Raw genomic sequence first — 25,735 nt, 5'->3', positions numbered from 1 at the left:
GCAAAACTAAGGGCAGTGCTGCTGCTGCTGCTGCTGCTGCTGCTAAGTCGCTTCAGTCGTGTCCGACTCTGTGCGACCCCATAGACGGCAGCCCACCAGGCTCCCCCGTCCCTGGGATTTTCCAGGCAAGAAGACTGGAGTGGGTTGCCATTTCCTTCTCCAATGCGTGAAAGTGAAAAGTGAAAGTGAAGTTGCCCAGTCGTGTCCGACTCTTCGCGACCCCATGGACTGCAGCCTACCCAGCTCCTCCATCCATGGGATTTTCCAGGCAAGAGCACTGGAGTGGGTTAGCATTGCCTTCTCCGTGTTTAACCTGAGCCAAAGTTAAAACAAGAATGTGATTGGGTGGTCACAGTGTTTTCCAGAGATGTTCCCAATTGTTATTAGAACATGTGATGAATTTTCCAGGACATAATTCCCACCACAATGGCTGGAATTGAGGAAAATATTATCAGATATCACAGCAGAGTCCCTAATAGAGGTGGTTGGCTTTCAGGAAAGGATCCTCCCAGCTGCTGAGGTGGTGGGACAGGGGAGGTTTGAGGACATGTGCAGTAGGTTCTTAGCAGGCACAGCCAATCAGCTCTCTGTGTTTTGTTGGGTAAGATCATTGGAAAAGTGATCTTTTCCAATCTCACCTTTAGTAGATCTTTGCTGATACTCTTGAGTCCACTAAGAAAATTTTTTTCTTTTAAAACTCTTTTATTGATGTATGACTGGCACACAAAAGTGTGCATAGCTAATATTTACAACTTGATGAGTTTGGAGATCAGTATACATCTCTGAAACCATTACAACAATCTATGCCATAAACCTGTTCAAGTGTTTTCTTTCATTCTTCTTATTAGAGTACTATCAAAAATAATTATTTTCAAAGAGCATTTTATTTCAACTAGGAATTTTTGGCTTAAGAAAACTTATTTTTTGGCATTTCAAATATCTGTCCTTATTGTCACAATGTCATAATCATGGTTCCAACTGCAGATAGACTGTGGAAGCATTACAGGAGGCCGTGCCTCATTTTGATAAATAAGCAAGTGAATAAAAATGGATAGAGCTGTTGAAAATTTGAACTATATTGGAGTTTATAATGTTACAATTTTAAGAAAATTTATGTTTGCATATTAATTAGTTAAGATATGCTTTAAAATATTATAACTCGAGAGTGCTCTGACATTTAAATACTTATTGTGGATTGTACTCCCTGAGCACATTGCTCTAACTTAGGCTTTCATTTTTATACAGTGTTCCAGTTTCTATTAATCTTTTTTTTTAATGAATTAATTTATTTTTATTGGAGGCTAACTACTTTACAATATTGTAGTGGTTTTTGCCATACACTGACATGAATCAGCCATGGGTGTACATGTATTCCCCATCCTGAACCCCCCTCCCACCTCCTTCCCCATCCCATCCCTCAGGGTCATCCCAGTGCACCAGCCCTGAGCACCCTGTCTCATGCATCAAACCTGGACTGGTGATCTATTTCACATATGGTAATATATATATTTCAATGCTATTCTCTCAAATCATCCCACTCTCACCTTCTCCCACAGAGTCCAAAAGTCTGTTCTTTACATCTGTATCTCTTTTGCTATCTCACATATAGAATCATCATGACCATCTTTCTAAATTCCATATATATGCCTTAATATACTGTATTGGTGTTTTTCTTTCTGACTTACTTCACTCTGTATAAGAAGCTCCAGTTTTGTCCACCTCATTAGAACTGATTCAAATGCTTTTTTTTTTTAAATAGCTGAGTAATGTTCTATTGAGAAATCTGTATGCAGGTCAGGAAGCAACAGTTAGAACTGGACATGGAACAATAGTCTGTTTCCAAATAGGAAAAGGAGTACATCAAGGCTGTATATTGTTACCCTGCTTATTTAACTTATATGCAGAGTACATCATGAGAAACACTGGGCTGGAGGAAGCACAAGCTGGAATCAAGATTGCCGGGAGAAATATCAATAACCTCAGATATGCAGATGACACCATCCTTATGGCAGAAAGTGAAGAAGAACTAAAGATCCTCTTGATGAAAGTGAAGGAGGAGAGTGAAAAAGTTGGCTTAAAGCTCAGCATTCAGAAAACTAAGATCATGGCATCCGGTCCCATCACTTCATGGGAAATAGATGGGGAAATAGTGGCTGACTTTATTTTTGGGGGGCTCCAAAATCATTGCAGATGGTGACTGAAGCCATGAAATTAAAAGACACTTACTACATTTCTCCAAAGACAAAATACAGATGGCTAACAAACACATGAAAAGATGCTCAACATCACTTATTATCAGAGAAATGCAAATCAAAACCACTATGAGGTACCATTTCATGACAGTCAGAATGGCTGTGATCCAAAAGTTTACAAGCAATAAATGCTGGAGAGGGTGTGGAGAAAAGGGAACCCTCTTACACTGTTGGTGGGAATGCAAATTAGTACAGCCACTCTGGAGAACAGTGTGGAGATTCCTTAAAAAACTGGAAATAGAACTGCCTTATGATCCAGCAATCCCACTGCTGGGCATACACACCAAGGAAACCAGAATTGAAAGAGACACGTGTACCCCAATGTTCATTGCAGCATTGTCTATAATAGCCAGGACATGGAAGCAACCTAGATGTCTATCAGCAGATGAATGGATAAGAAAGCAGTGGTACATATACACAATGGAGTATTACTCAGCCATTAAAAAGAATACATTTGAATCAGTTCTAATGAGGTGGATGAAACTGGAGCCTATTATACAGAGTGAAGTAAGCCAGAAAGAAAAACACCAATACAGTATACTAAGGCATATATATGGAATTTAGAAAGATGGTAACAATAACCCTGTATGCTGCTGCTGCTAAGTCACTTCAGTCATGTCCGACTCTGTGCGACCCTGTATACGAGACAGCAAAAGAGACGCTGAGGTATAGAACAGTCTTTTGGACTCTGTGGGAGAGGGAGAGAGTGGGATGATTTGGGAGAATGGCATTGGAACATGTATAATATCATATATGAAACGAGTCACCAGTCCAGGTTCGATGCACGATGCTGGATGCTTGGGGCTGGTGCACTTGGACGACCCAGAGGGATGGTACAGGGAGGGAAGAGGGAGGAGGGTTCAGAATGGGGAACACATGTATACCTGTGGTGGATTCATGTTGATATATGGCAAAACCAATACAATATTGTAAAGTTAAAAAATAAATAAAAGACACTTACTCCTTGGAAGGAAAGTTATGACAAACCTAGACAGCTTATTAAAATGCAAAGACATCACTTTGTCAACAAATGTCCATCTAGTCAAGGCTATGGTTTTTCCAGTGGTCATGTATGGATGTGAGAGTTGGACTGTGAAGAAAGCTGAGTGCTGAAGAATTGATGCTTTTGAACTGTGGTGTTGGAGAAGACTCTTGAGAGTCCCTTGGACTGCAAGGAGATCCAACCAGTCCATCCTAAAGGAGATCAGTCCTGGGTGTTCATTGGAAGGACTGATGCTGAAGCTGAAACTCCAATACTTTGGCCACCTGATACGAAGAGCTGACTCATTTGAAAAGACCCTGATGCTGGGAGAGATTGAAGGCAGGAGGAGAAGGGGATGACAGAGAATGAGATGGTTGGATGGCATCACCGACTCAGTGGGCATGAGTTTGGGTAAACTCTGGGAATTGGTGATGGACAGGGAGGCCTGGCATGCTGCGCTTCATGGGGTTGCAAAGAGTTGGACATGACTGAGCGACTGAGCTAAACTGAACTGAACTGATTCCATTGTGTATATGTACCACAGCTTTCTTATCCATTCATCTGCCGATGGACATCTAGGATGCTTCCATGTCTTAGCTCTTGTAATCAGTGCTGCGATGAACATTGGGGTACACATGTCTCTTTCTATTCTGGTTTCCTTGGTGTGTATTCCCAGCAGTGGAATTGCATGATCATATAGCAGTTCTATTTCCAGTTTTAAAGGAATCTCCACACTGTTCTCCATAGTGGCTGTACTAGTTTGCATTCCCACCAACAGTGTAAGAGGGTTCCCTTTTCTCCATACCCTCTCCAGCATCTCTTTTTTGCAGACTTTTTGATAGCAGCCATTCTGACAAGCATAAGATGGTACCTCGTTGTAGTTTTGATTTGCATTTCCCTGATAATGAGTGATGTTGAGCATCTTTTCATGTGTTTGTTAGCCATCTGTATGTCTTCTTTGGAGAAATGTCTGTTTAGTTCTTTGGCCCAATTTTTGATTGGGTCATTTATTTTTCTGGAATTGAGCTGCAGAAGCTGCTTGTATATTTTTGAGATTAATTCTTTGTCAGTTGCTTCATTTGCTATTATTTTCTCCTATTCTGAAGGCTGTATTTTCACCTTGCTTATAGTTTCCTTCGTTTTGCAAAAGGTTTTAAGTTTAATTAGGTCCCATTTGTTTATTTTTTATTTTATTTCCATTACCCTGGGAGGTGGGTCATAGAGGATCCTGCTGTGATTTATGTCGGAGACTGTTTTGCCAATGTTTTCCTCTAGAAGTTTTGTAGTTTCTGGTCTTACATTTAGATCTTTAATCCATTTTAAGTTTATTTTTGTGTATGGTGTTAGAAAGTGTTCTAGTTTCATTCTTTTACAAGTTATTGACCAGTTTTCCCAGCACCACTTGTTAAAGAGATTTTCTTTTCTCCATTGTATATTCTTACCTCCTTTGTCAAAGATAAGGTGTCTATAGGTGCATAGATTTATCTCTGGGATTTCTATTTTGTTCCATTAATCTATATTTCTGTCTTTGTGCCAGTACCATACTGTCTTGATGACTATAGCTTTGTAGTATAGCCTGAAGTCAGGCAGGTTGATTCCTCCAGTTCCATTCTTCTTTCTCAAGATTGCCTTGTCTATTCAAGGTTTTTTGTATTTCTATACAAATTGTGAAATTATTTGTTCCAGCTCTGTGAAAAATACCACTGCTAGCTTGATAGGGATTGCATTGAATCTATTAATTGCTTTGGGTAATATACTGATTTTCACTATATTGATTCTTCCAATCCATGAACATGGTATATTTCTCCATCTATTTGTGTCATCTTTGATTTCTTTCATCAGTATTTTATAATTTTCTATATATAGGTCTTTTGTTTCTTTGGGTAGATTTATTCCTAAGTATTTTATCCTTTTCATTGCAATGGTGAATGGAATTGTTTCCTTAATTTCTCTTTCTGTTTTCTCATTGTTAGTGTATAGGAATGCAAGGGATTTCTGTGTGTTAATTTTATATCCTGCAACTTTACTATATTAATTGTTTAGCTCTAGTAATTTTCTGGTGTTGTCTTTAGGGTTTTCTATGTAGAGGATCATGTCATCTGCAAACAGTGAGAGTTTTACTTCTTCTTCTCCAATCTGGGTTGATTTTATTTCTTTTTCTTCTCTGATTGCTGTGGCTAAAACTTCCAAAACTATGTTGAATAGTAGTGGTGAGAGTGGACACCCTTGTCTTATTCCTAACTTTAGGGGAAATGCTTTCAACTTTTCACCATTGAGAATAATGTTTGCTGTGGGTTTATCATATGTGGCTTTTATTATGTTGAGGTATGTTCCTTCTATGTCTGCTTTCTGGAGGGTTGTTGTTTTTTTTTTTAATCATAAATGGATGTTGAAGTTTTTCAAAGGCTCTCTCTGCATCTATGGAGATACTCATATGATTTTTATCTTTCAGTTAGTTAATGTGGTGTATCACATTGATTGATTTGTGACTATTGAAGAATCCTTGCATCCCTGGGATAAAACCCACTTGGCCATGATGTATGACCTTTTTAATATGTTGTTGGATTCTGTTTGCTAGAATTTTGTTAAAGATTTTTTGCATCTATGTTCAGCAGTGATATTGCCCTATAGTTTTCTCTTTTTTGTGACATCTTTGTCTAGTTTTGGTATTAGGGTGATGGTGGCCTCATAGAATGAGTTTGGAAGTCTACCTTCCTCTGCAATTTTCTGGAAGAGTTTGAGTGGGATAGGTGTTAGCTCTTCTCTAAATTCTTGGTAGAATTCACCTGTGAAGCCATCTGATCCTGGGCTTTTATTTTTGGAAGATTTTTTTTTATCACAGTTTTGATTTCATGCTTGTGATGGGTCTGTTAAGATTTTCTATTTGTTCCTGGTTCAGTTTTGAAAAGGTATATTTTTCTAAAAATTTGTCCATTTCTTCCAAGTTGGCATATAGTTGCTGATAGTAGTCTTTTTATTGGCATATAGTTGCTGATAGTAGTCTCTTATGATCCTTTGTATTTCTACTTTGTCTGCTGTGATTTCTCTATTTTCATTTCTAATTTTGTTGATTTGATTCTTCTACTTTTTTTCCTTGATGAGTCTGGCTAATGGTTTGTCTATTTTATTTATCTTCTCAAAGAACCATCTTTTAGTTTTGTTGATTTTTGCTACAGTCTCCTTTGTTTCTTTTTCATTTATTTCTGCCCTAATTTTTATGATTTTTTCCCTTCTACTAACCCTGAGGTTTTTCATTTCTTCTTTTTCTAGTTGCTTTAGGTGTAAAGTTAGTTTCTTTATTTGATTTTTCTCTTGTTTCTTGAGGTAAGCTTGTATTGTTATGAACCTTCCAGTTAGCACTGCTTTTACTGAATCTCATAGGTTTTGGGTTGTTGTGTTTTCATTTTCTGTGCATATTTTGATATCTTTTTTGATTTCTTCTGTGATTTCTTGGTTATTCAGAAGCATGTTATTTAGCCTCCATATATTTGTATTTTTAATAGTTTTTTTTTTCCTGTAGTTGACATCTAATCTTACCGCATTGTGATCAGAATAGATCATAGGAATGATTTCAGTTTTTTTGTATTTACCAAGGCTACATGGCAGCAGCAGCAGGATGTAGGATGTGATCTATCCCGGAGAAGGTTCTGTGTGCACTTGAGAAAAAGGTGAAATTCATTGTTTTGTGGTGAAATTTCCTATAGATATCAGTTAGGTCTAAATGGTCAACTGCATCATTTAAAGTTTGTATTTCCTTGCTAATTTTCTGTCTAGTTGATCTATCAATAGGTGTGAGTGGAGTATTAAAGTCTCCACTATTATTGTGTTACTGTTAATTTCCCCTTTCAAACTCGTTAGCATTTGGCTTACATATTGCAGTGTTCCTATGTTGGGTGCATATATATTTATAATTGTTATATCTTCTTGGATTGATCCTTTGATCATTATGCAGTGTCCTTATTTGTCTCTTTTCACAGCCTTTATTTCAAAGTCTATTTTATCTGATATGAGTATTGCTACTCTTGCTTTCTTTTGGTCTCCATTTGTGTGAAATCTCTTTTTCCAGCCCTTTACTTTCAGTCTGTATGTGTCCCTTGTTTTGAGGTGGTTCTCTTTTAGACAGCATGTATAGGGATCTTATTTTGTGTCCATTCAGCCAGGCTTTGTCTTTTGGTTGGGACATTCAACCCATTTACATTCAAGGTAATTATTGATAAGTATGATCTCATTGCCATTTATTTTGCTGTTTTAGGTTAGAGTTTATACACCTTTTCTGTGTTTCCTGTCTAGAGACAATCCTTTGGCATTTGTTGAAGACCTGGTTTAGTGGTGCTGAATTCTCTGAGCTTTTGCTTGTCTGTAAAGCTTTTGATTTCTCCTGAATATTTGAATGAGATCTTTGCTGTGTATAGTAATCTGGGTTGTAGATTTTTCTCTCTCATCACTTAAAGTATGTCCTGCCATTCCTTTCTGGCCTGAAGAGTTTCTATTGAAAGATCAGCTGTTATCCTTATGGGAATCCCCTTGTGTGTTATTTGTTGCTTTTCCTTTGTTGCTTTTAATATTTGCTGTTTGTGTTTGACTTTGTTAATTTGATTAATACGTGACTTGGGGTGTTTTGCCTTGGGTTTATCCTGTGTGGGACCCTGTGGGTTTCTTGTACTTGGGTAACTATTTCCTTCCCCATTTTAGGGAAGTTTTCAACTATTATCTCCTCAAGTATTTTCTCATGGCCTTTCTTTTTGTCTTCTTCTTCTGGGATTCCTATGATTCGAATGTTGGAACATTTAACATTGTCCCAGAGGTCTCTGAGGTTGTCCTCATTTCTTTTAATTCTTTTTTCTTTTTTCCTCTCTGTTTCATTTATTTCCACCATTCTATCTTCCACCTCACTTATCCTATCTTCTGCTTCAGTTATTCTACTGTTGGTTCCCTCCAGAGTGCTTTTGACCTCACTTATTGCATTTTATTCATTATTGATTGATTCTTTTTTATTTCTTCTAGGTCCTTGTTAAACATTTCTTGCATTTTCTCAATCCTTGTCTCCAGTCCATTTATCTGTAACTCCATTTTGTTTTCAAGATTTTGAATCATCTTTACTATCATTATTCTGAATTCTTTTTCAGGTAGGCTCCCTATCTCTTCCTCTTTTGTTTGGTTTGGTGGGCACTTATCATGTTCCTTACCTGCTGAATATTTCTTTGCCTTTTCATTTTGTTTTGATTGCTGTGTTTGGGTGGCTTTTCTGTATGCTGGAAGTTTGTGGCTCCTCTTTATTGTGGAGGTTCCTCTCTGTGGGTGGGGTTGGATGAGTGGCTTGTCAAGGTTTTCTGGTTAGGGAAGCTTGCGTCAGTGTTCTGGTGAGTGGAGCTGTATCTCTTCTCTCTGGAGTGCAATGAAGTGTCCAGTAGTGAGTTTTGAGGTGTCTAACGGTTTGGTGTGACTTTTGGCCACTTGTATTTTAATGCTCAGGGTTATGTTCCTGCGTTGCTGGAGAATTAGTGTGGTATGTCTTGCTCTGAAACTTATTGGCTCTTGGGTTAAGCTTGGTTTCAGTGTAGGTATGGGGGCTTTTGGATGAGCTCTTGTCAATTAATGTTCCCTGTAGTCAGGAGTTCTCTGGTGTTCTCAAGTTTTGGATTTAAGTCTCTTGCCTCTGGCTTTCAGTCTTGTTCTTACAGTAGCCTAAAGACTTCTCCATCCATATAGCACAGAAGATAAAACATCTAGGTTAATGATGAAAAGATTCTCCACAATGAAGACACCCAGAGAGGTTCATAGAGTTACATGGAGAAGAGAAGAGGGAGGAGGGAGATAGAGGTGACCAGGAGGAGAAGAGGGGGAGTCAAAAGGAGAGAGACCAATCTAGCCAGTAATCAGCTCTCCAAGTGTTCTCCAAAGCCCAGAACACCCAAAGAGATTCACAGAGTTAAGTAGAGAAGAGAAGGGGGAGGGAGGAGATAGAGGTGATCTGAGGGAGAAAAAGGAGAGTCAAAAGGGGATAGAGCAATCAAACCAGTAATCACACCCTTAAGTAAAAACAGTTACTGAAGATTAGATTCTTAAAGGTACAAAATTGAGAACAAATACCAAAAAGCAAAGATTAAAAATCTAGAGTAGAGGTTAGACTCTCAAAAATACAATATTAAAAATGCAATACAAAATCACAAAAATTATAATATATATATATATATGAAATTTGCTTTAAAAATAGGGTCTTTTTTTGAAAGGTAATATCAGGTTATAAAAACGAAAATTAAAAGAGTAATAAAGAACTTAAAAATCAAACAAATTTTAAAAATTAAAAATGATAATAGTAAAATATATCTAGGAATTTCTCTGGAGCTGTTGAGGGCAGTGTGGGGTCAATTCATTTTTAGATAGCTCGTTGTTCAGCTTACACTTCTTTTCAAGGTCTATAGGCCCATTCCAATGCTTATTAAATACTAACTACAGGGTTTTAATCTGTTGCACCTGTCACTTTAAAGCGGTTCCCTCTCTTCTTTGTTTATTTTGGCTTCCTCTGTTTGCAAGTCTGTTCAGTGTCTAATTTCTGCCCTGACATAAGGGGACAATGGTGGCCACTTATTTAGGCTAACTTGTTCAGTTGTGCTGTGGGGAGGGAGGAACACTCCACATAAATATCACTGGCGTGTGTGGGGAGTGCTTGCAGTGTATGGACCACACTGCATTTGCCGCAGCTTACAGCACCTGTGCTTTCCCGGTCTACACTGCTCAGGCTCCAGGTTGCTCTGCAGGGGAACTTTCCAAAGCGGGCCCTGGGTTTTGTGCACTTCCCAGGTCTAAGCTGCTCAGGTTCAAGTTCTCAGGTACTCCACAAGGCAAAGACTTGGTTGGACATGCGTTTTGTGCCCTTCCCAGGTCCAAGCAGCTCAGGTGACCAGGTGCTTGGTGAACGCACTGTTCCAGGTGGTCTGTGTATCTCAATCATCTCCCTGGTCCCAGCCTCTCGGTTTACTGGGTGTGCTGCAAGAGCACGGTCTCAGGTGTGCCATGTGTCTCCTCTGGGGAGCTGATCTCTGGTTGTGATCCTCCTGGCAGATGTCAACCGTCCAGGATCCCAGGAAGACTTGGTTAGCAACTGGGAGCCTGCTCATAGTTTGGTGGAGGATGCCATCTCTGGGGCCGAGATTGTCATTGCCCTTTGCCTTCTGGCTCTGGCTGTTGCCAGCCTGCCTCTCTGCCTCTGGAGAGGGGATGGGCCGGTCCACAGCTGGCTAGCTCTCCTCTGGTATTCGCTCAATCCTTTGTTCTGTGAGCAGGCCAGGCTGTGACTTAGGTTAGAGCTTTTAATGGGAAAGTTCTCTCTCTCTCTCTCTCCTTTTTTTTTTTTCTCTCTGGCTATCCTACAGTTTGGGTTGCTATCTCAGGTTAGCTCCCTCAGATTGTCCTCAGGGCATTCAGGCCTGGTCCTTACCCTAAGCATGCAACCTGAGTCTTCTTGTCCAGCCCCTACTTGCTGGTGGCAGACAGGAGCATCTGGGCTACTTTCCTGCTGGGAGTTGCAGTTAAGTGCATATTCTGTGGGGTTTTTGTTTTTTTTCCTCCTGGTTATGTTGCCCTCTGAGATTCCAAATCTCCCCTCAGACCCACCAGTTAGAGGGTTTCCTGGTGTTTGGAAACTTCTCCTCCTTCACAACTCCCTCCCCGGGACGGGTCTCTGTCCCTAACTCTTTTGTCTCTCTTTTTATCCTTTATATTTTGTCCTATCTCTTTTCGAAGAGAATGGGCCACATTTCTGGGTGCCTGGTGTCCTCTGCCAGCATTCAGAAGTTGTTTTGTGGAAGTTGCTCAGCATTTAAATTATCCTTTGATGAATTTGTGGGGGATAAAGTGGTCTCCCTGTCCTATTCCTCCGCCATTTTAGGACCGCCCTCCTCTGTTAATCTTTGTCACCAGTTTCCTCCTACCGGTTTGTCTTTTCTGTATTTTCAGGAACTTGTGTTAGTGATGTGATGGTAAGTCAGAGTGGTGTTGATGTAGCAGAAATAAGATTAGAATAGCAGGTCTTTTCATTATTTTAATTGAAATTGAACTTTTGGAGTTTCTTCCTCTCAATCTTAGGTGTTGGATATGGAAGAGAAATTTCAGTCTCTGTACTGGATTGTTGGAAGTGATTAACAGTGGTTAGAAGAAATCTGGTTGTAGAAACAATGAGCAGAGAAGAATGTAGAGGAGCTTGTATGAAAAAAAAGGTATAGCTTTCAGGGGGTTCAGGAGAAAGATTTGGAAGGCATTTCACCTCAGCTGAAAAAGACTGAGGCACTGGGGTGCAGAATGGTGAGGGGGTGAAGATGCAAAGACTGCAGGAGGGGAGAATGGGATCATCATCCAGGTCAACTCGTACATTCACCATAGCCTCTGTTACATTTCCTTTCTGCTGTCATTCTTTACTTCCCTCTCTTCCTTCATCTTGATGTGGGAGTCATTTCTGAACTTCGTGTGCATGCTGGCCTTTGAAGGTGGTGATTTTCTTTGTGAGAAATTTTTATAGTATGAGCTCCATTTCTTTAGCAAATACACGAATACTCCAATACTTTTTTTTTATTTTTTTTTTTTTTAATTTTGGTACCAGATTAAACCCATGCCTCTTATCTCAGAGGATTTCCATTTTACCTGCAGGTTTGACCTGACATTTTGATCCTACCTTGTCAGTTTTGTCCCTTTGAAGATAATTTTTAGTGAGTTTATTCCACTTTCTTTTCAGCAGACAAAATAAGTTCAATACCCAAACCCACCATTAATGAGATAATCTCTAGGAAATTATTACAGTAATGAAATCATCTACTTGTTTGTGCCATCAACTAGATAAAAAGTACATGAAGGCAGGAATATGGTCTTACTGCTTTCAGCATTTACAGCACAGGACATGACTTCCAACAGATAATTTTGATACTAATAAAAGTACATTCTTGTGTCCTTTTACTATCCTATTTCAATCCCTTTCTCTCAGCTCAGTGTTGGATCTAATAAATCTAAGTAAGCATCACAGGATGTCCTCCTGTGTCTACTGTATCCTTTACCTTCTTCCCTTGTACCTTTATTTCCTTCTGAGAATGAGCCTCTTCAGGTCTAAGGACTGAACTGTGTCCCTCTAAATTTCAGTATTGAAGTCCTACCTCCCATTGTGACTGAGTAGAATATAGGGCCTTTAGGGGATAAATGAGATTAAATAAGGCCAAAATGATGTGGCCCTAATCCAATACATGACAGTATAAGAAGATGTTGAGACACATCTCCCTCCTTCTCTCGGAATTCCCATATCCTAACAAAGGCCTGGTGAGCACACAGTGAGGGAAGCACACATGACCTGCAAGCCAAGAGCAGAGAACTCAAATGGGCATGGCCTTGCCTTTCCAGCACCTTAACCTTGGACTTACCAACCTCCAGAACTGTGATAAGATAAACACATTTCTGTTCTTTAACCAGCCAGACTGTGGTATTTTGTGGTAGACTCTAGCCTGAGCTGTCTACACAGCAGAATCTTCTCCAGTTCAGCATTTCCCTCTGTCATTCACCACTTCTGTTTCCAGAGTGAGAGCACATGGAGCAGGCCAGAGACTTGAGTGGTGTGAATGGTGTTCCAGGGACCACGTCTCGTTAGATTATTCAAAAAATTCTCCTTTTCTGACCTGTATTCAGAGCTAATGAGCTGATTCAAGGTCTCAGTAAATTCACTTCTCAGTTCCCAACAGGAAGGCAGGAGCCTGGGACACTGGGTGAGACCTGCTGTGACGGGGAGAAGTGATTTTGGTCCCAGTTCCAGGTAGGACCAGGCAGCAGACCTGGTTACACAGGAAGAAGTCTCACCTGGATGAAGCAGAGAAGGCTCATGTATAAACTTCCAGATTGTTCACTCCTGTCTTCTGATTCTGGAGGGAAGCCCTGCATTAGTTATGTGTTGCTGTGCAAAAAATAACTGCTGAACTTGAGAGCTGGGCCCTAGTAGCTTTGGGCACATCTACAGGGAGGGCAGCATCCAGAGTCTCTGAAAGCCTGTCCTCAGTGGTGTCTCTGGAGCTGGTTCTATAGGCCCAGGAGAAATAGCTAGTGCCTCCCTTCCTGCTCCAGGTTCAGTGATGGCACATTTGGAGCTTAGAGTTGGCCATGGTGGGAATATTTATACCACAGAAGTCAACAAATGCTATTCATTGGAAACTTTTTTTTTTCAGAGATCAGAATATTCATTTTTAAAATACTTACCAGTATACTTCTTCATGATCTCCTAAAATCTCTGCTCTGTCCTATGTCTGTGTCTGTCTTGCAGCTCTGGAGTTGAGGCTGAAGGATGGATCCCACAGCTGTGATGGGAGAGTGGAAGTGAAGCACCAAGGAGAATGGGGAACAGTGAATGATCTGAATTGGAGCTTGGAGGAGGCAGCTGTGGTGTGCAGACACCTGAGGTGTGGGTCTGCTGTTGATGCTCCCAAACGGGCTAAATTTGGACCAGGAAATGGACCCATTTGGTTTCATTATATTCACTGCAAAGGGCCAGAGTCAGCTATCACAGAGTGTAGTTATTCTGTTGAAGACCATCGTCCCAAGGGTCATTCCCATGACAATGATGCTGGAGCATCCTGCTCAGGTAAGTGCTGTCTGGCTGGCTGATCCAGAATGGAATCCCCAGTAGGAGAAGCCTCAGTCTCACTCCCAGAATAAAACTATGAAAATATGGATCACAGCCTTTAGAACATTCTTGGGTGAACATTCTAGTGAGCCAGCGATGCATTGAATATTAGATGCTCATGGGAGCCAAAGGTCTTGCTTATCACTAGATGTAAGTCTCCATACCCACTGGTCACTGAACCCTTCAGGTCTCTGTTATAAATCATAGGAAGTGGGAATATAGGTCAAATACTTAATACATGTACAACTGCCCAGCTGGACTTCTAGGAATTAGGTTCATCATGGGAGCTTGTTGTATTCTTTCATGGGATGGTCAGACAAGTGCAGGTACACAAGGAGGTATAGGAAAGGTGCAGGCAAATTAAGTGTATTATACTCACAGATCCTAGAGAGACAGAGTGCCAGCAGTGGGTACAAGGGAGAGGTGGCAATAGAAAAGATGAGCCAAAATGGGGTGTGAAAACCCATGAACAAGAAACAATAATCATGATATGTGTATAATTACACCATGAAAAGGCTTGAGGGGATATCATTGGTGTGTTTGAAGGTCACTAGGTCACAGGGAAGGACAAGAAGTGGGATTTATGTCAGGTGCTAATCTCATCACACTGGCTCACCTAGGTGGGGAGCTCACATCCTATTTGTGGGGATCCTGAGGCTGCAGGAAACCTGAAGTTTGGCAATTACAACACAGAAGCTGAAGCAAAACTAAGGGCATTGAGGTTAATAGAGTATGAAATGATACATGATAAGGGCTCAATCTTGTCTAAGTGTCTTTGGCCTGAGCCAAGGTGGAAATTGGCTCCAGTGTCATGTATGGATGTGAGAGATGGACTAAAAAGAAAGCAAGCACTGAAGAATTGATGCTTTTAAACTGTGGTGTTGGAGAATGCTCTTGAGTGTCCCTTGGACTATGGGGAAGTCAAACCAGTCAATCTTAAAGAAAATCAGTCCTGAATATTCATTGGAAGGACTGATGCTAAAGCTGAAACTCCAATACTTTGGCCATCTGATGCAAAGAACTGAGTCATTGGAAAAGACCCTGATGCTGGGAAAGACTGGAGGCAGGAGGAGAAGGGGATGACAGAGGATGCAATGGTTGGTTGGCATCAGTGATTCAATGGACATGAGTTTGAGCAAGCTCTGGGAATTGGTGATGGACAGGGAAGCCTGGCGTGCTGTAGTCCCTACGGTTGCAAAGAGTAGGTTGTAGTCCCTAAAAAGAGTAGGTAGGTTGTAGTCCCTACAAAGGGGTAGGTTGTAGTCCCAGGGTTGCAAAGAGTAGGTAGGTTGTAGTCCCTACAAAGAGTAGGTTGTAGTCCCTAGGGTTGCAAAGAGTCTGACACGACTGAGCAACTGAACTGAACTGATATTTGTAGACAGCATATGGATTTATTCATATATTTTTATTTAGTCTGAATGTCTTGTTTTTATTTGAAGTCTTTAAATTAGTTAAATTTAATGTAATTATTGGTATATTTTGGTTTAAGTATGCTGGCCTGCTATTTGTTCTATATTTTTTTGGTTCCTATTTTAATCTTTAATTGAGTATTTTTTAGTATTCTATTTTATTTACTCTTTTGTTTCATTAGCCATATCACCTTTTAAGGAGTTTTAATAGTGTTGAATTTTTACTCTTTAATCACAGTTTACTTTGAGATGACATTTTGTCACAACACACAATGTCACACGTACTATAGTAAACTTCCACTTGCCTGTTCTTGTCCTTTGTTCTGTTTTGTCATATGTTCTACTTACAATTACATTACAAATCTTATAATGTGTTGCTATTATTTTTGCCTTATTTATTCTATTATTTTAAAAACGAGAGAAGCTTTTTTATGTTTACCCAAAGAGGTACTATTTAGTGCAGTCTCCAGAGCTTGGAGAAGGCAATGGCACCCCACTCCAGTACTCTTGCCTAGAAAATTCCATGGACGGAGGAGCCTGGTAGGCTGCAGTCCATGCGGTCGCGAAGAGTCAGACATGACTGAGCGACCTCACTTTCACTTTTCACTTTCATGCATTGGAGAAGGAAATGGCAACCCACTCCAGTGTTTTTGCCGGGAGAATCCTAGGGATGGGGGAGCCTGGTGGGCTGCCGTCTATGGGGTTGCACAGAGTCGGACACAACTGAAGCGACTTAGCCGTAGCAGCAGCAGCCATAGCTTTGGGTGGATCCACATTGTCATCTGTTATCATTTGCCTTTAGCCTGAAGAGCTTTCTGTAACTATTTTGTGCAGTGTTATGTCTGATGACATCAAAGTCTATCATCATTTATCTGAAATCATTTAAATTTTCATTCAATTTTGAAAAGTATTTTCATATGTGACTGAATTCTAGGTTAACACCTCCCTCACTCCCAGGTCCAATGCTTTAAATATGTTTTGACTTTGTTATGGGACTTAAATTGCCTCAGACAAAAAGTAAGGACAATTTATCATTTTTACCTCTATATAATGTGACAAATTTTTTGACTGCTTTTAAGACTGTCTTTTTGTTTGTATATTTATCACTGGATTTCAGCAATTGTTTTATAGGGTTTTCTAAGAATGTTTTCTTTATCTCAATTGGGATTTGTTTAACCTCCTAGATCAGTGGGTTTACAGCTTTCATTAAATTTGGAAGAATTCCATCTGTCATCTAACATTTTCTCCTACTCATTTCTTATTCTGAATCTTTAAAAACACATATAATTTGATATTTTTCCACATGCCATTGAGCTTCCATTCATATTTTTCTTTTTTTCTGTTTCTGCTTGTGCTTAGATAGTCCCAATTCTTTTATTCTGCAATGTCTAACCTCTTGTTAAATTAATCCAAATAATTGTTCATTCCAGATATTGTATTTTTAGTTTTAGAAGCCCCATTTGTTTTTCTTTTTAGTTTTCTCTCTATATTTATTTTTATGCTTCATTAAGCTTCATTAGTGGTTTAAAGATTTTATCAGCCAATTCAATCATCTCTTAAATTTCAGAATCCATTTTTAACTATTCTTTTAAAAAACTTGTAATAAGTTACTTTTTCCTTTTTGGGGAATTCTAGTAATTTTTTGATTGGATGCTGGAAATTGCTAGGCAATCATTTACCAGTAAAAACTCTAGCAAAAAATAATCAGAACACACTCAGAAACCAGGGAGTTGTATTTGAAGAATTAATTTTTTTTTTTTTTTTTTTTTTAATTTTATTTTATTTTTAAACTTTACATAACTGTATTAGATTTGCCAAATATCAAAATGATTTTTTCCAGTGAGTTACCATCATTCTTTTCAAAATGTGTTCCTCTGTTGGCCAAGTGATGGATTTTTATTTGGTTTCCCTCCTTTAGTTTCAAAACTTCCTGTGATCCCATCTTACCTGCCACATGCCTCATTTACACTTAACTTCTACAGCAGTTGCTTCTTCTTCTTCTTCTTTTTTTTTTTTTCATCCATCTGTATTTCTTAAGATGGTGCTTGCTTATCTGAAGTGGAAGAAATGAAAAAGGATGGCAGGGTTAGTTGGCAGATGGGAGGAGCAGAGGGTGATGTAATATCTAGAAACTCATTCCACTAGTATTTCCCTAAATATTTATGTTTTATTCATATTGACACTTTTTTGACTTGGGACTCTCCAAGTTATAGCTTGTTTGCTTGCTGCCTTCTTCCTCTTTTCTATTCCTTTATTTTTGGCAGTGTGTCAGATTCTTTTAAAATTATAAAACATGCATGAATGAAATTAAATGAGATACAAATAAATGGAAAGTTATCATATGTTCACAGACTGGAAGAATTAATATTGTTAAATGTCTGTATTATTCAAAGTGATGTACAGATTTGATGCAATCCCTATCAAAAGTCCAGTGGTATTGTTTATGGAAATAGAAAAAGCAATCCCAAAATAAGAGTGTGTTATTCAATTTTTATACATTTATTTAGTTTCCTGTTTTCTTATCATCTCTGGTTTTTAGTTTCACTCCACTGTGGTGATAAAAGACTCTTCAAATGATTTAATCTTCTTGAATTTGTTTAGACTTGTTTGTAACCTCAGAAATCCTCTATTCTGGAGAACACCCCATGTGTGCCTGAGAAGAATGCATAGTTTTCTCTGGATAGGAATACAGAATTAATATAATGATAGTGCATGCTATGTTGCTTCAGTCATGTCCAACTCTTTGCAATGCTATGGACTGTAGACTGCCAGGCTACTCTGCCCATGGTATTCTCCAGGCAAGAATATTGGAGTGGGTTGCCAAGCACTCCTCTAGGGAAACTTCACAGCCCAGGGATCAAACCCACATCTCTTATGTTTCCTGCATTGACAGGAGAGTTCTTTACCACTAGAGCCACTAGGAAGCCCATTCACAGTGACAGTATTAAAATCAATTACTAACATCCCTTAGGATTTTCTATGACTCCTGACTCAGAAGAAAAGCCTCAAATAGGAAGTGATTTACAAACACAGCTGTCTGGAAAACTCCCACTGAAAACTCCCTCTCTCCCAGGTTATTGATAAATCCTGGGATTTCAAGAGAGATGATCAGGACCAATCCCCTCTCTGTGACTCTCTGAACTTTCTTAACTCATCATCTTTCCCACTGAGATCACCTAATGAATTCTTGGAATTTTTACCATAAATATATGGGAAAAACAAAATGCGATGCCATAAGAATGATTTAGTGATAGTGTCTGTATTTCTACTCTTGAGCTGTCACCTGTCTACAAGTTGGCATGCACTCATGGATCCAGCCTTAGGATTTTTCCTAACCTAAGTCACTTGGGGACTAGGTCCTGTGAGACAAAACTGATCAGAATATTAGCCCCACAAGTCCCAGGAAAGCTTTCTAACCTTGCCTGGATCATAGGTCTTTAATCTCATAGCCCACGTCCTTCAGGGTGGGTTCTGTTCTGCATATCTCTGTGTTCAAATTTAAGTGCCTGCATATTACACAGTTTCCTTGGGTCTGTAGGTCCCAGATTCTAAATGGAATATTTACTTCTGCACCCAATGCTAAAATATATATTTAGCTATTCCAGTGATCTGTCTTGGGCCCAGGAATTATCAGGTTTCTAGACCAAGGAATTCACATTTCTAAACAATCTCAAAGCATAAGTTCTTGGGATCCAGCCCTCCCACATTGATCCTGCAGGTTTTTCTGAATTTCTCTTCAGAAACTTGCTCATGAAAATGCAAGTGTGACACTAATTGTCAAATTCTCTCTCCATGCCCTAATATGGAAAAGAAAAGCTTTCACATCACTGCCTGTGATGTGTTGTTTCCATTTGTGAAGCCAGGATCACGAAGACTCACTGGTTTTGTTGTTGTTTCCTCTTAGGATTTGTTCGTCTGGTTGAAGGGGATGGACCCTGCTTAGGCCGAGTAGAAGTACATTCTGGAGAACACTGGACCCCAGTATCTGATGGGAACTTTGCACTCCCCATTGCCCAGGTCATCTGTGCAGAGCTGGGATGTGGCAAGGCTGTGTCTGTGCCGGGACACCTGCCCTTCAGAAAGTCAAATGGCCAGGTCTGGGCTGAAGAGTTCAGATGTAAAGGGGAGGAGCGTAAGCTCCAGTTCTGCCCCAGAGTGCCCTGCCCAGGGGGCATTTGTCACCACAGTGGAGCTGTTCAGGTTATCTGTTCAGGTGAGATGTCGATCAGGACTTAACCTCCCTGCACACTCTGTTCAGGTGAGAAATAGTGAGATTTTGCTGAAGTCCTATCTTCTCCTACCAGCATACTCAGAAGTCCGGCTCATGACAAACGGCTCCTCTCAGTGTCAGGGGCAGGTGGAGATGAACATTTCTGGACAATGGAGGGCGCTCTGTGCCTCCCACTGGACTCTGGCCAATGCCAATGTTGTCTGTCATCAGCTCGGCTGTGGAGTCGCCATCTCTACCCCCAGAGGATCACACTTTATGGAAGGAGGTGATCAGATCTCAACAGTCAGATTTCACTGCTCGGGGGCAGAGTCCTTTCTGTGGAGTTGCCCTGTGACTGTCCTGGGTGGTCCTGACTGTTCCCATGGCAACACAGCCTCTGTGATCTGCTCAGGTAAGAGAGGGGGAAGGGCTGCTGTTACTCAGGATGCTCCTGGAGTGAAATGTCCCCAAGCGCAGAGAGTGAGGGAAAACTGGCTTCAAAAGATAGATATTTCACAAAATATCTTTATTTTTTATGAAACGATTCTTCTAATTGTTAATCCATTTTCAAGTCATGACAAGAAATATTAAGAGGAACAATATATTTAAAAATAAACATTATTATTTACCTACATGTAATCTTAGTGAACAATGTATAAGTAATGAGCTTATATCTCACTCAGCATTTTTTTTCTTTCTGAACTTTCATAAAACTACTTATATATATCTGGTTCCTTTACTCAGCATGCACTTTTTAACTACAAAGACATCCACTGAAATTCAGGACATTTTAATCTCATACAAGATTATTATTGTTAGAGATTTATTTATTTCTTTTTGGCTACACTTGGTCTTTGTTGCTGCACACGGGCTTCGTCTGTTTATAGTGAGTGGGGGCTTCGCTCTAGTTGTGGTGCTCAGGCTTCTCATCATGGTGGCTTCTCTTGAAGCAAAGCATACGCTCTAAGGCAAGCAGGTTTCAGTAGTTGTGGCTCATGGGCATAGTAGTTCCACAGCATGTGGGATCTTCCTGGAGTGGGGATGGAACCCATGTCTCTTGCATTGGCAGGCAGATTCTTAACTACCAGAGAGGACCATACAATATTATTATTTTATTTTGAAATATATATAAGTCTGTAGTTGCTAGTTTTTTGTTTGGTTTATGTTGTTATTTTAGAAAGGTTTTAATTACATGTTCAGTATTTTTAATGAAATCAGGATTATTCAGATTTCCTATTCATTTTTGCCTTGTGGCTTAGACAGTAAAGAATCTGCTTGCAATACAGGAGACCCAGGTTCCATCTCTGGGTTGGGAAGATCCCCTGGAGAAGGACAGTGGCAACCCACTCCAGTATTCTTGCCTGGAGAATCCCATGGACAGAGGAGCCTGGTGGGCTATAATCCATGGGATCACAAAGAGTTGGACATGAATGAGTAACTAATATACACACATTCCTTTTTGTGTCAATTTTTCAAGTGGTCGTTTTCAAAGCATTTCTTCATGTGAACTAAATATTCAAAAGTCTTGTCAAAAGCATCATAGTGCTGTAAGATGTCTGTCCATTTGTTTCTGTTTTAAACAATGAATTAGCTGTATATCCATGATCAAAGGAGCCTCCTTGAAAGCTGTGGAATCTGGTGCTAGATGCCAAGGGACCAGGAGGATGTTCGTTCACTTGTGCACCCAGTGATAGGCAGTGAGTCCTTTGTAAGGTCTGTGGAGTCAGCAGGAGCCAGTGAACCTACTCCAACCCCTCTAGGCAATGGTCAGGGAAAACCTGGAGAAACCTGGAGAGTGCTGAGTTGGTCAGACACCTACAGATAAGAGAAAACTTCTCAAAGAGAAGTCCATGATTCCTGAGGGTAGATTTCAACAATCTATGCTGCTGCTGCTGCTGCTAAGTCACTTCAGTCGTGTCTGACTCTGTGTGACCCCATAGATGGCAGCCCACCAGGCTCCCCCGTCCCTGGGATTCTCCAGGCAAGAACACTGGAGTGGGAAAAAAAAACAAGAAAGAGAGCAGGTGCTAAGAGTTCTTTTTCAGTGCTGTCCCTCCTTCCAAGGCAACACAGCATGGAGGAGACCTAGGCTTTGGGAGCTTTTCCTTGGGGAAAAAGAGAAAAAATCTCTCAGTGTCCAGCTCCCCAGCTCAGTGGGAGGCACCTGGAGAAACCCTTTTCTTTCTGATAGCACCAAGCGTTCTGGGGCCAGACCTCATGACTGGGGGCAGAGAAAGGATGTGAAAGGTTATTGAGAATGTCAAAGGGTATAAGATGGATGCACTTCTTGCTGACTGTGCTCAAGATTTCAACAAGAAACTTCTGCACAAGCCTCTGGGGAAACCTCATAGAAGGATTGCTGTCTCTGGGCCGGTGGGCATCCCCAGTGCTCTCAGTACTCAACCCACACCTACCTCTACTCTGTTGACAGCTCCCTGTGTGTATTCCCAAGTGTGGAGGATGAGATTAAACTCTAGTAAATGGAATGTTTTCGGGAAAACAGAACAGACCTGTGGGTAAGAGGGTAACTACACACTTGAGCTGAAGTAGAATCTTCTACAAACAAAAGAGATGTTTCCAGAAGCCAGCCTGGTGAGTGGTAAGAACCAGAGAAGACAAAAAAGTTAAAACTTCTGCTAAAGAAGGAGCGAGGAACACCGAGTGTGTATATCCATACAAGGTCAGAGAAAAGTATATATATTTAAAGGTAATTACTAAAGATTTGAGGGGTGAGGGTTGTCTACTACTTCAAATGCAAAAAAACAGCAGTGCAAAGGACCATCAAGGACCATCAAGATGGAAAGATGTCATCACCACAAACGGTGACAAATATCCTCGAAACTGACAGTCACATATTGATGACAGAATTTTGATCTAGCTTAAGGAGCCTGGTGGACTGCAGTCCATGGGGTCGCTAAGAGTTGGACATGACTGAGCAACTTCACTTTCACTTCTCACTTTCATGCATTGGAGAAGGAAATGGCAACCCACTCCAGTGTTCTTGCCTGGAGAATCCCAGGGATGGCGGAGCCTGGTGGGCTGCCATCTATGGGGTCGCACAGAGTTGGAACGACTGAAGCGACTTAGCAGCAGCAGCAGCAGAAAGAATCCAACACTGTTGTTTTGAAGAACTTCAATGAGCTACAAAAATGGCAATTCAATGAAATCGGAAGAATAAAACAATAAGAAATTTAACAAAGAGACAGAAATTATAACAAAGAACCAACAGAAATATTGGTCATGAAAAATTAAATAAGTGAAATGAGATAAATGTAACAGAGAGTATCTAAAATAGAGTAGACAACATTCAAGAGAGAATCTGTGACTCCAGGATAGGAAATTTGAAACAACTCAATTGGTAGAGAATAAAGAAAAATGAATATAAAAGAGTAAAAAAATCCTATGTGATCTATGAATCTCCACCCAACATACATATATTAGAAAAATTAAGATTCAGGAAGGATCCCTAATATTAGAATAATTAGAGTCAAGAAGAAGGTGATATGAGAAAGTTTATTTACATAAATAATAGCCAAGAACTTTCCAAACATAAGGAAGAGACTTGGACACCCAAGTTCACAAAGGATCACCCTATTACCTGAATGCAAAAATACCTTCTCCTGGATACTGTATAATGAAATTGTCAACATTTTAACAGATAATCATTAATGTAGCAGGAAAGAATATTGTCATCTACATTGGAATGCTCATTAGATTATCAGTGGATTTCTCAGAAAAATATCTATAAGCCTGGAGAGAGTGGAATGACTTATTCAACGTGTTGAAAGAAAAAGAATTACCAGTCATGAATACTCTATCAGTGATGTTATCCTTCACATAGGAAAGAGAAGTAAAGATTTTCACAGAGAAATAAAAGCTGAGGGATTTAGTTCATCACTGCTAGACCTGACTTATAAGAAATGCTGAAAGGGCTTTTTCAAGCCAAAACGAAATACTGCTAATTTGTGACATGAAAATAAATGAATGTATACAATAGACTAATAAAGTTGAATATAAAGTGAGATTTAGAAACCTCTAATTCTGTACAAGAATGGTGTATTAACCACCTCACTATAGTATAAAGGTTAAAGGAAAAAAATAGTAAAAACAAGGGGTGAGTGTGTGTGTGCGTGCGTGTGCGTGCAGCTCAATCATGTCTGACTCTTTATAACACCATGGACTGTAGCCTACCAGGCTCCTCTGTCAATAGGATTTTCCAGGCAAGAAAATTGGAGTGGGTTGCCATTTCCTTCTCCAGGGGATCTTTCCAACCCAGGGATTGAACTTGCATTGGCAGGCAGGATCTTTACCACTGTGAAGCCTGAAAACAAGGTAGATGTTACAATTTGTTAACAAACACACAACATAAAAAGATAAAGTGTGACATCAGACTATTAAAGGAAGGATTAAAAACTGGAACAATTGTAGGTGTCCTAAGTTGCTATCAGCATAAAATGAACCGTTACATATATATATAATATGTTTATGTAAGACTCATGGTAACTGCCTAACAAAACAATGCAGCAGAACAAAACAATGCACTGGGGCTACAAAACAATCAGAAAGCAATAAGATGGCATTAGGAATTTCTTGGTATCTAGAGAAACCAAGGGAACATTTCATGCAAAGAGGGATGCAATAAAGAACAGAAATGGTATGACCTAACAGAAGCAGAAGTTATTAAGAAGAGGTGGTAAGAATACACAGAGAACTATACAAAAAAGATCTTCATGACCCAGAAACCAGGATGGTGTGATCACCAACCTAGACCCAGACATCCTGGAATGCGAAGTCAAGAGGGCCTTGGGGAGCATCACCATGAGCACCTCCACTAGGTGATGGGATTCCAGTTGAGCTATTTCAGATCCTGAAAGATGATGCTGTGAAGGGCTTCACTCAACACGTCAGCAAACTGGGAAAACTCAGCAGTGGCTACAACACTGGAAAAGGTCAGTTTCCATTCCAATCCCAAAGAAAAGCATTGCCAAAGAATGTTGAAACTACTGCACACTTGCACTCATCTCACACGCTAGCAACGTAATACTCAAAATTCTCCAAGCCAGGCTTCAACAGTACATGAACCATGAACTTCCAGATGTTCAAGCTGGATTTGGAAAAGGGAGAGGAACCAGAGATTAAATTGACAACATCTGTTGGAACATTGAATAAGAAAGAGAGTTCCAGAAAAAATCTATTTCTGCTTTATTGACTATTCCAAAGCCTTTGACTGTGTGGATCACAACAAACTGTGGAAAATTCTTAAAGAAATGGGAATACCACACCACCTGACCTGCCTCCTGAGAAATCTGTATGCAGGTCAAGAAGCAACAGTTAGGACTGGACATGGAACAACAGACTGGTTCCAAATCAGGAAAGCCTTATGTCAAGGCTGGATATTGTCACCCTGATTATTTAACTTCTATGCAGAGTACATCATGAGAAATATTGGGCTGGATGAAGCACAAGCTGGAATCAAGATTGCCGGGAGAAATATCAATCACCTCAGATATGCAGATGATACCACCCTTATGGCAGAAAGTGAAGAGGAACTCAAAAGCCTCTTGATGAAAGTGAAAGAGGAGAGTGAAAAAGATGGCTTAAAGCTCAACATTCAGAAAACTAAGATCATGGCATCTGGTCCCATCACTTCATGGCAAATAGATGGTGAAACAATGGAAACAGTGACAGACTTTATTTTTGAGGGCTCCAAAATCACTGCAGATGGTGACTGCAGCCATGAAATTAAGAGCTGTTTGCTCCTTCGAAGAAAAGCTATGACCAACCTAGACAGCAGATTAAAAAGTAGAAACATCACTTTGCCAACAAAGGTCCGTCTAGTCAAAGCTTTGGTTTTCCAGTAGTCATGTACTGATGTGAGAGTTGGACTGTGAAGAAGGCTGAGCTCCGAAGAATTGATGCTTTTGAACTGTGGAGAAGACTCTTGAGAGACCCTTGGACTGCAAGGAAATCCAAGTAGTCCATCCTAAAGGAAATCAGCCCTGAATATTCATTGGAAGGACTGATACTGAAGCTGAAGGTGCAATACTTTGGCCACCTGATGTGAAGACCTGGCTCACTGGAAAAGACCCTGATTCTGGGAAAGACTGAAAGCAGTGAAAGCAGGAGAAGGGGATGATAGAGGATGAGATGGCTTGATGGCCTCACTGAGTCAATGGACATGAGTTTGAGTAAACTCTGGGAGTTGGTGATGGACAGGGAAGCCTAGAGTGCTGT

At 40.1% G+C, this 25,735-nt stretch overlaps 1 protein-coding gene across 1 annotated transcript in view; it reads left to right on the top strand.

Annotated features, from left to right (window-relative positions):
- The window catches only part of LOC129659312 (antigen WC1.1-like), an 89,868-nt gene that overhangs the window by 49,401 nt on the left and 14,732 nt on the right, over nucleotides 1–25,735 (top strand). The window contains exons 8-10 of the mRNA XM_055590900.1: nucleotides 13,523–13,840; nucleotides 19,196–19,504; nucleotides 19,596–19,913. Coding sequence (XP_055446875.1) covers nucleotides 13,523–13,840; nucleotides 19,196–19,504; nucleotides 19,596–19,913 — 945 coding nt within the window. The remainder of the gene's footprint in view (nucleotides 1–13,522; nucleotides 13,841–19,195; nucleotides 19,505–19,595; nucleotides 19,914–25,735) is intronic.

Source organism: Bubalus kerabau, chromosome 1 (genome assembly GCF_029407905.1).
Source record: "Bubalus kerabau isolate K-KA32 ecotype Philippines breed swamp buffalo chromosome 1, PCC_UOA_SB_1v2, whole genome shotgun sequence".
In the NCBI taxonomy this organism is placed as follows: domain Eukaryota; kingdom Metazoa; phylum Chordata; class Mammalia; order Artiodactyla; family Bovidae; genus Bubalus; species Bubalus kerabau.
This window is presented reverse-complemented; position numbering and strand designations above follow the sequence as displayed.